Below are 9,811 nucleotides of genomic sequence, written 5' to 3'. Positions count from 1 at the left end.
CTTCTCCACACCCAGCTGGGCCAAATGAGCTTCATTTAGCCTTTAATTAGTTTGTGCACACCGCCCACCGGCGCTGTCGGGGAGGAGCGGGGAGGCATCCACGCTCTTTCATGTCCGCTTGTTTATTCAGAGGCTCAGGCTCATCTGATATCTCACAAAACTGACAGGTCTCAGATCACCGTGCATCGCTGAAGGGATTTAACTGCAGTTTTAATTGTGCACGTTCGCGTTTTTTTACATTTTGGAAATTGATATCAGGCTCGTGTCTGCTATGAGAGAAATTCCTTAAGAATTTGTGGTAACCAAAAAAAAACCCAAGAAAAAAACAAAACCTTATTCCGATCAATTATACACAATAAATCCACTTTCTCCATTTTCACCGTGAAGTTATTTTACAAGTCTCAAAATGAAGAGTTAATAGAAAATAATAAATAACTCACAATTTGGGCCATTAAATGAATCTTTTGGCACTTTGGGCACACCCTGAAAAGCATTTTAATAATTCCGTGATCTGAACTGAGAAGTCAGGGAAAGAAGTGCGGGGGAGGAGGAGAAGGAGGGGTGGAGGAAAGAGTGGGGGTAGTAACTTTTATCACCGTGCAGCGTTTCCACAGGTTCATTTCGCCGTCCCATTGGATAATGGAGCACACATTCGGATTCGGGGTGGAGCAGTCCGAGCAGCCAAAAGGGAGGAAAAAAATGTGAAGGGTAAAAAAAAAGTTCCTCGTTGCAACTCCTCCAGCCCTCTTAGTTTCCAAATGTTCACTGTAGCAGTGCGTGCTCTCTTCGGTTCACCCTGGCGAGCTGCGGCTTAGAAAAAGGAACTTCTACAGTGAACAGAGAGCTGCGAGAGAGATCGGAGCGCAAGCTGAAGTTGTGACAGTTTGTGGAGGGAGAGCGCTTTGGGGAGGTTTTACGCATTGCGCAGGATGCAGGCGCGCTATTCCGTCTCCAGTCCCAATTCTTTGGGAGTCGTGCCCTACATCAGCAGCGATCAGAGCTACTACCGGGCCGGCGGGGGATACACGGGAATGCCTGCGGCTATGAGCATGTACTCGCACGCAGCCCACGAGCAGTACCCGGCCAGCATGGCCCGGCCGTACGGACCGTACACTCCTCAGCACCAGCCGAAGGACATGGTGAAACCCCCTTACAGCTACATCGCCCTCATCACCATGGCGATTCAGAACTCGCCAGAGAAGAAGATCACCCTGAACGGGATTTATCAATTTATCATGGAGAGATTCCCCTTCTACCGGGACAACAAGCAGGGCTGGCAGAACAGCATACGGCACAACCTGTCCCTCAACGAGTGCTTTGTTAAAGTGCCCCGGGACGACAAGAAGCCCGGTAAGGGCAGCTACTGGACTTTGGACCCCGACTCCTACAACATGTTTGAGAACGGCAGCTTTCTACGGCGCCGGAAGAGGTTCAAAAAGAAGGACGTGCAGAGGGACAAGGACGAGCGGGACAGGCAAAGCAAAGATCCCTCTGTCCGCACGGCGGGCCGGGAGCCCGAGCCGTCCATGCAGGGCTCCCAGCCGGTGCGGATCCAGGATATAAAGACTGAGAATGGGAACTCCACGCCGCCTCAGGCCGCATCCCCGACCCTGGGCGCCGTGCCCAAAATCGAGAGTCCAGATAGCAGAAGCAGCCTGTCAACGGGCAGCCCGCACAGCGTCCCCTCCACCCGGTCACTCAGCATCGAAGGAACCGAGCACCATCACCACGGCCAGGCCCCTGCGCAGGGCTTCAGCGTGGATAACATCATGACCTCCATGCGGGGGTCTCCGCAGGCCGAGCTCTCCCCACCTCACATCGCCTCCTCTCGGACAGGTATCGCCCCTTCACTGCCGCTCAGCTACTCGCCGAACCAGACGTCCGCTTACAGCTCAACGACCTGCAACCAGAACGCCATTTCCACGGGCTCCAACGCCACTTATCACTGCAACATGCAAGCTATGAGTCTATACGCAGGGGATAGATCCTCCAGCGGCCACCTGGCCCCTTCCACCACAGTGGACGAGGCTCTGCCCGATTATTGCATCACCACGACCACCGCGTCCTCACTTGGGCACGGAAACCTGAGTCAGGCGGGCCAGGACGGTCACCACGCACACCAGGGTCGGCTCGCATCTTGGTATGGGGACCTGAGTCACTTGAGCCCGGGTTACCCGGCGCAGCAGCAGAACTTCCACTCGGTGCGGGAGATGTTCGAGTCCCAGCGGATCGGGCTGAACGGCTCTCCATTGAACGGGAATAATAGCTGTCAGATGGCCTTCCCGTCCGGACAGTCCATCTATCGCACCTCAGGAGCTTTTGTTTATGAAAAGTTCTGAAAGCCAAGCGCATCTTTTAAATTAATAACTCTAATATATAATTTCTCTCTATATTTTTTTGTACTTTTGGTCTTTCATTCACACTCCGAATGGACAAGCGATTCAGAGAGATTTTTTGTCTTTTGTATTTTTTGTGCAGAGCTGTGTAACACCAAAACACGTAAGTTTCCTTCCCTCTCACTTCGAGAATAGTTTCTAAAGATGGCTCAAACCCGGCTGTTACGACTAGACTGTAAATTATAGCCTAATATAGTAATTTATTTTTTAGGAAAAGGGAGTGGTTGGACATTGAGGACCAAACACTTTTTCCCCCTCCGCAGTTTTCTTATTGCTGCATTTTAATTGTCCCAGTTCTTGTATAGAAATAGAGGGACTGTGTAGCCTATACTGACTTATTCTATTCATTTTGTGTTATTTGTTTAAAAAATACTTTGAAGGCATTACATTTTGTTTTGTTTAATAAAGTGCCGTTTATTTGAATTTGAGTGATTTATTAGTAACGCTAGAGCCAAAGTAAGGGGACATTTCTTGAATTCAGAAATAGCTGCACGGTAGTTAAATATATTTCAATTCAAAATGTATTATAAAGCGCTAAATTCACCTAAACGTTCTGATTTTTTAAAGAGAGAAGGAGAAAGAAATAAACAAAATAAAAGCCCGTTTATGCGTATTAAAGTATTTAAGTGAATACATAAATTTTCCAACTTGATGGAAAAGCTTTTATAAGTCGGTTGACTTCAGACTGTGGCCCATGCACAGGCGAGCCGAGTTTACCTTTCAAAGTGAAAGCAGCTTAGCAGATGCCATTTTCTTTTTTTAATGCGAGGCTCCAGCCTCACCTGCGCGCTGTATATGTTCAATCCTGGAGTGTAAACGCCGGCGGTAAATAAATGCACGTGTGGCAGCAGCTCACCAACGCGGTCTGAACTCACTGAAGGCCTTGTCAGCAAAACAAATCAGTCATTGCAAAGTGAGCAGGCTTCCGTCTGACTGCTGTTTGGGAATGATGATGGGAGCTTTTTGGATGCAGTTGTTTTTGGATTTGTCTTCAGAGTTAATTTTGCTGCTGGAGGAGACCCCCGCGTGGGGTGGGGGTGGTGGGGGGTCCTTGTTGATGCACCAGGATGACGGCCTGATGGGTACGATCTGTGACAGAGGGATGTACTGCAGCCAGCTTTGCTTTATTTTTAAATGTTTGTTTGTTTCCTGGAGGCTCGAGATTTACCGCAGCTCTGGCTGATTGAAATATTACTGCTGTGTCACGTGTTTACTCCAGTAATTCCCCGATGACTTGGGGACCCCCCCCCCTCCTTAAAGAAAAGCAACAAAAAAACAAGGTTGCTATTAAAACTTTACAGCGGCCTTTTTAAAATGTCATTCTTATGCGCGTAGGCAGTTTTACACGGAGACACGCATGCTCAGTGTTAATTAGATATGGTCCCTGAAGTTTCTTTAAAAAAAATCTGACTTTAGAAGAAAAAAAAAATATATACATATATCTAAAGTTAGAAAAGAATAATCAGGAAAAATATCAGTTACATGTAACTTCATGGCGGGAACCCCTTAATCATGCAAAACAATTATATTATTATTCATTATTATTATAATAATCTTATTAGCGAGTACATATACTCCACACAATAATAATAATAATAATAATAATAATAATAATAATAATAAAAATTATTATTATTTTAATGGCGGCTTCTAACCTCTGCAATCATCGAGCTGCAGGGCATTAAAGCTGAAAACAAAACAGAGCAGTGTGTGTGTGCGTGTGTGTGTGTTTTAAGTGGCTGGTAGTTGAAGCTTAAACGTGACTGTTAGTTTTCGGCCCGTGTGGATTGGTTTTTAATGAGTCAGAAAGAAAGAAATCCAGCACGCAAACGCTCCCCAGGGCCAGCAGTCAGATGAGTCAAGCTCATTAAAGCTAACATAAACAATGTGCCGTTTCTCCTCTGCTACAAACCACGCAGGTGAGGTTAAGACTGCGGTTCAAATGCAATCTGCACTACATACAAATCAAATAAATAAATGTGGAAATAACCACCAGTTGCACGCAGAGCGCAGGCTAATACGAGAAACGCGTTATTCCCTCCAAACAAACGTCTTTGTGATTGATCAGCACTCAAGAGTCAAGAAGGAAAAGCCAGTCACGATGGCGAGTCGTTTTTCATTGCAAGTACAAGACAGGAGGAGGTGATGGAGGTCAGTGGAGAGGATGTCAACAATGCACTTTAGGGAAGGACGGTGAGCAGCTTGCGTTAAAGCCCGTCCCTGCTTTATCCAAAGCAGCTTCACATGCAGTGCACATCGCAGGCTGGCCGTGGCAGCTTCACGGCCTGCAGTGTATCAAACAATAACAAACAGTCAAACTAAAGGGAGTCCCGGAAGAGAAGGGGAGCTTCAGGCGCGCACTGAAGTGCTCACAGAAGCCCCAGTTAAGGAATTATTGTTTAATGCCGCATTCGGGATACTTTAATGTTCACATTAGTATGACTGTAGCCTCGAGGGATCACACGAGCGTAGGTGTAGTTTACGGCCCCGGCTGTCTGCAGATGTTCTACATGGGGAATTCATCCCAGTGTCTGATTAGCGTTGAAGGCCAGATCTTTGCACAAGTGCCGTAGTCACGAGTGGCAAAGCAACCCGATAGCCCACAGCATGCGCTCTAAAGGTTTGGCAGGTATCAGAGCGCTTATGGGGAAACATATGAAGCTCCTGGAAACATGTGGGCGCCCCACACATTTGAAGGGGGCTTTTTAAAAAAAATAATAAGGAGGCTCTGTTTTTTACTGACTGCTTAAAAAGCTTTCTGTTTCACACAGAAAAAACAAAATAGAATAAAATCTCTACAGAGTTTAACGCATTTTCGCGGGTGTTATGCATTTTGTTCTAGTTTGAATTTTTATTTCTGAAGGTTGAGCCTGAAATTAAACAGGAACAATTTCCACACTGACACTCGCTGCGGGTTTTGCGTCCAATCTACCAACCAGATTCTCCCATACAGACCTTTTGTATCCACAGCTTAATTTTTTTGTTATTGTTTTTATTTATTTTTTTAATACTTCAAATTTGCATGTTATATGCATACAAGTTCTGGCAACTGCGGCCATCTCACAGTTACCGACTAAACTGTAAGCCCGTACCCCCCTCACACACTCCTCACCTCTCCTGTGAGAGGCACACACACACACACACACACACACACACACACACACACACACACACACACACACACACAGAGGAGTTCGCGGGAGCAGAGCTAAATCCCATCGCGCAGGAGCAGTGATTGAAATCGCGTCTGTATTTCCTGCACGAATCTGGCCTCCTGCGTTTTTTCCTCGATGTATTATTTTTCTTAAAAGAAGAATAAAGAAGAAAAGCCCATCGTGTCCTAATGACTTTACATATCAAACCTATTAAAGGAGTGAGGATTCACCATTTAGCCTAAAGTGGGCTGAAATCGAGGCTTCAGTGTAAACGGTTTATTTTGCGTCTTGTTTTGTGCCTGCGTGGATTTTTGGTGAAGGCTCTAGTCACGTAGTTTTCCAGTTTCTCACTATGAATTTTCAGAGTTTCTAAAATTCCAGCATTTATTTTATTTATTTATTTTTTATGTGTATTTACACTGTTTTTAACGCTTTTTAAAATCGTAATATTTTAAGGTGTCTGCACTGTAGACCAGCAGTAATAATAAAGAATGGGATATCTTTTATGTCCTTGATATCTCAGTAACACGACAAGCAGGTGACCTCCACTGTCCCGGGATAGTGCTCCGATTCGTGTTAATTTAATTGAACTTGATATTCAGTGAGGCCCTGTGTAGGGCTGGCGACCTGTCCGTACCTCTCATATGTTAGCTGGGATAGGCTCACTCCATAAGAGGTTTAAAAAAATGGATGGACGGATGATATTCAGGGGCGAGATCAGTATTTTCTCTTCCTAATAACAAATGATAGAGGACACTGGTCGGATCCTTTTCTCCGTCTTCCACTCTGTGGCCGTCTGTCCAAATGTGCTCAGTAAAGCTGGAGCTTTGAAAGAAAGGAGCAGCTTCTCCCTCCTGCAGCTTTCACTTTAGGGATCACCTCCCCCTACAATATCTCTCGTGCGTTTGATTTGACAAAAAATTATTATATTCGCGTTTTTCAGGGATTCTGAAAATCGTGACTTTAGAGCCGTTTAATCTCCTTAAAAACGTTTATTTAGCTGCACAAGTCTGCTCCCCTCCTCCTTCCGAGACTCCTTCTCGGTTCAAATCTCAGTCATCTTTTCTTTGTTTGTGCGCCAGCAGCAGAGCCGATCACAAAACGTGCCTAAATGTTATTAAAGGGGAATACTTGGTGCACCTGTGTGAGGCCGCGGGCTCAGTGTGTTGTGTGCTCTCAGCGCGCTTTAGGGGGCCCAAACAACCTCAGAGCAACATCTGTTTCCAATCTGGAGTCAGCACAGACTCAGCGCTGTCCAGGACGATCACAGAGACTTTTAAATGTCCTGTAGGTGCCGTCCAGAAAAACACACAGGCGATCCCACCCTCCACAGACCGCTCACGGTCCGCGCAAGTTGAATGTCAAAACCTGACAGCAGCAGTGTGCTCTGAGGAGGGACCGACATCTATCGAGTGCTGCATTTAAATCGGAGATACTTCATTTAGCATTCCACGTGGAAATAAGATGCCGCACTTAAAAAAACAACCAAAAAAACCTCAAACAAAACAAAAAAAAACCTTATTTCACAACTTTAATGATTTTCGGGAAATTGAGAAAAGGCGCCTTACATAAATATTTGTAATAATACTTTAATAAAATATCACATACTACATCTGAGATAGGCCATTCTGGTGCACGTGCACTTTCATTTGAGATAAAGTAGATTTTGGCTGCACGCACATACTTTATATTTTGAAGATATAAATGCAGAGTTACTGTTCGACTGTTTTTAACAGAGCTAAATTCCCACAAATACTGTAAACACACTAGATTGCTTCTGCATTCATATTTATTAATAGTGTGATACAGGAGGGCTGGAATGTAAGATAGTAAGGCCCATCATTAAACACAACAAATAATATAATGTAATCTATAGGGAGCGTCAGGTCTCCTGTACAGTCAATAAGAGCAGAGGATTGATGACTAGGCTGTTAGACACATGACAGCACTACATCACTTCCAGTCGCAGCATTTTAATCAAATATACTCTTTTTCTTAAACAAGTATGAATGACGTGCCCTCGTGAAAACGACCCTTTTGGATTCAATACCTCGAATTAAACAATAAAGACGAGCAAAGAGAAAGCAGTGTGGCTGTTAAGGAAGAAGAAGTCATCTAACTTCTGCAAAGTGGGAACAGTTACGAGTGTCCAACACACCCAGCAACCGTTACCGTCAGGGTCACAACAAGTCAGGGCCAACAGTTTAAATGCGGGCATTCATTTTAGGCCACAAGGCCGCTCACGACCCAGATGTAGATGTTTCCAGGTAGATGTTTGAGAGCAGGAGAAAAACGCATTTCCCTCAGAATAAAGGAGCGCAGTGTTCTGGTACATTCTAAAGAAAAACTTGGAATTAGGAGCAAACACAGAGGAAAGAAACGACAGGAGAAGAGCCAGACCTCTGCACAAACTGGGGATCCCATGCGCGTGCACATGCACACTCCGCGCACGCAACCTGCGGTTCAAACCTGGATTTGCAGCTTTTATTTCCCACATTTCCTTAGATTTAAAAAAAGAAAAACAAATTAGGCCTTCTATACAATTTATTGTGTTTCATGAGAAAACAAACAGACACGATGTTAAAAGACTTTTTTTATTGTACCAAATGGATCCCCTGCTCATATTAATAAAAGATAAAAAATATCCATTCATTTCTATTCATTCATTTTACTTTTTTTCAGCGTTGACAGTCCCAAAACAATGGGAAAAAAATACAATAAAACCCCTCAGTAATAACAATAAAACATAATCAGTGTTAAAATGTAAAAGGTATTTAATCAATCTAAATATGAGAAACCGACAACAGATACAACAACAACCATTATTCACTCGAACACCCGCAACAAGACAATCAATTGATTTAGAAGAGTCATACAGGTAAAAAGGAAAGGTGGGTCTTCCACTATGGGTCTCAGTGGAAGAACCCAGGAGTGCTAAAACATGCCCGACTGACTTGGCCTCAGGCATTTGGATTTTTCTTCATGAGATCGATGTCTGCATCGACCATCTCCTTCACCAGATCCTGCAAGGGGACAGGATCAGATTTATATATTTGGAAAGGTTGATATCTCTAAAAGGTAAAGACACAAACATAAAATACATGAAGTAAGGCTCGTTTACACCCGCGGTTCAAACTCGGCCTACGTGAAGACCTCCCTTCCACACACAGTTATACTGCAGCTGGATAAACATAATAAATACATCGAGTTTATCAGCATTAGGACCTGACAATGATCCATAACGTGCTTGTGTCGTTGGGTCATATTGTAATGATAAGAGCTCAGAGCTTTGGAGTGTCTGCAGTGACAGATAGGAGATAAGATTGTTTTTGTTTATCAGAAGATTCAGAATTTATATTTTTATAGTTCAGCCAAACTTCCCGAGCAGGTAAAGTTGAGAAAATATGAAACCTTGAACCGTAGTTTTCTTTTTTTTTTCTTTCTCCAAAATAAATAAGGTTTAACCGAAAAACACAGTTGTGTTCTCTCAACACTGGCTGCATTATTAATATATTATTTAGCCTTAGAAACTATTTAATCAAAGCGTCTAAGCACTTCAAAAAATTACATTTTCTAAAATATGTATAATATTTATTTGAAGTACATTTCATTATATTTCAATATATATATTGAAATATAATTATGCTTTATATACTTATTTATATACATATATATATTTAATGGTTTATACCTTGTGTTGTGGGGGGGGGGGGGGGGGGGGGGGGTTGTGTGTGTGTTTCTTGTTTCTTGTCTTGTTTTTATGGACATGAAGTCTGCCAATAAAGATTGAATTGAATTGAATATATATATTTTAGAAGTGCTTTTCTCAGTATATAATTACAAAAAATATAATGAGAAATATTTGCTTAATTTATAGTAGTCTTTGCTTAATAATATTTTATTAAAAGGCTGATTTCTAAACAACATACAAAATGTTATAAAGCAAGTATTTATTTTTATAGCACTATTCACAGAAGGGAATAAACAAAGAGCTTTGGTACCAAAGAGCTTTATAATAATCTGATGCGGCATAAAATGAAAAATAGATAAAATATACAACTGTAATAAAATTCTAATCTAAAAGCTAAAAGACTCAAAACTCACGTGCTGGTTGGTTTTCTGTTGCTTCGTGTGGATTTGATGCAGTGAACCTTTGTGTATTTTCTTTTAACAGTTCGCTGAAAGAAGGCTGCGTTTCTAGAAATCGTTACAGGCTTTCAAAACCATTCTTTCATTTGTCATTGAAATGTTTTGATTTGG

The 9,811-nt window shown here is 42.9% G+C and overlaps 2 protein-coding genes across 2 annotated transcripts in view; one reads left to right on the top strand and one right to left on the bottom strand.

The window, feature by feature from the left end:
• The first annotated feature begins 782 nt into the window (after positions 1-782).
• Positions 783-2,339, top strand: foxc1b (forkhead box C1b). The gene has a single exon (XM_085375989.1). The coding sequence runs from the start codon at positions 930-932 to the stop codon at positions 2,337-2,339; it is 1,410 nt and encodes a 469-aa protein (XP_085232115.1). The 5' UTR covers positions 783-929.
• Positions 2,340-8,130: 5,791 nt separating this feature from the next.
• Positions 8,131-9,811, bottom strand: part of gmds (GDP-mannose 4,6-dehydratase) — a 201,305-nt gene continuing 199,624 nt past the window's right edge. Inside the window, exon 11 of the mRNA XM_085375860.1 lies at positions 8,131-8,574. Coding sequence (XP_085231986.1) covers positions 8,512-8,574 — 63 coding nt within the window. The 3' untranslated portion in view covers positions 8,131-8,511. The remainder of the gene's footprint in view (positions 8,575-9,811) is intronic.

Source organism: Diplotaxodon limnothrissa, linkage group LG17 (genome assembly GCF_057381915.1).
Source record: "Diplotaxodon limnothrissa isolate DT_005_m linkage group LG17, D_limnothrissa_male_GT1.1, whole genome shotgun sequence".
Classification (NCBI taxonomy): Eukaryota; Metazoa; Chordata; class Actinopteri; order Cichliformes; family Cichlidae; genus Diplotaxodon; species Diplotaxodon limnothrissa.
The sequence above is the reverse complement of the archived record's forward strand: the minus strand, read 5'-3'. Positions and strand labels throughout refer to the sequence as shown.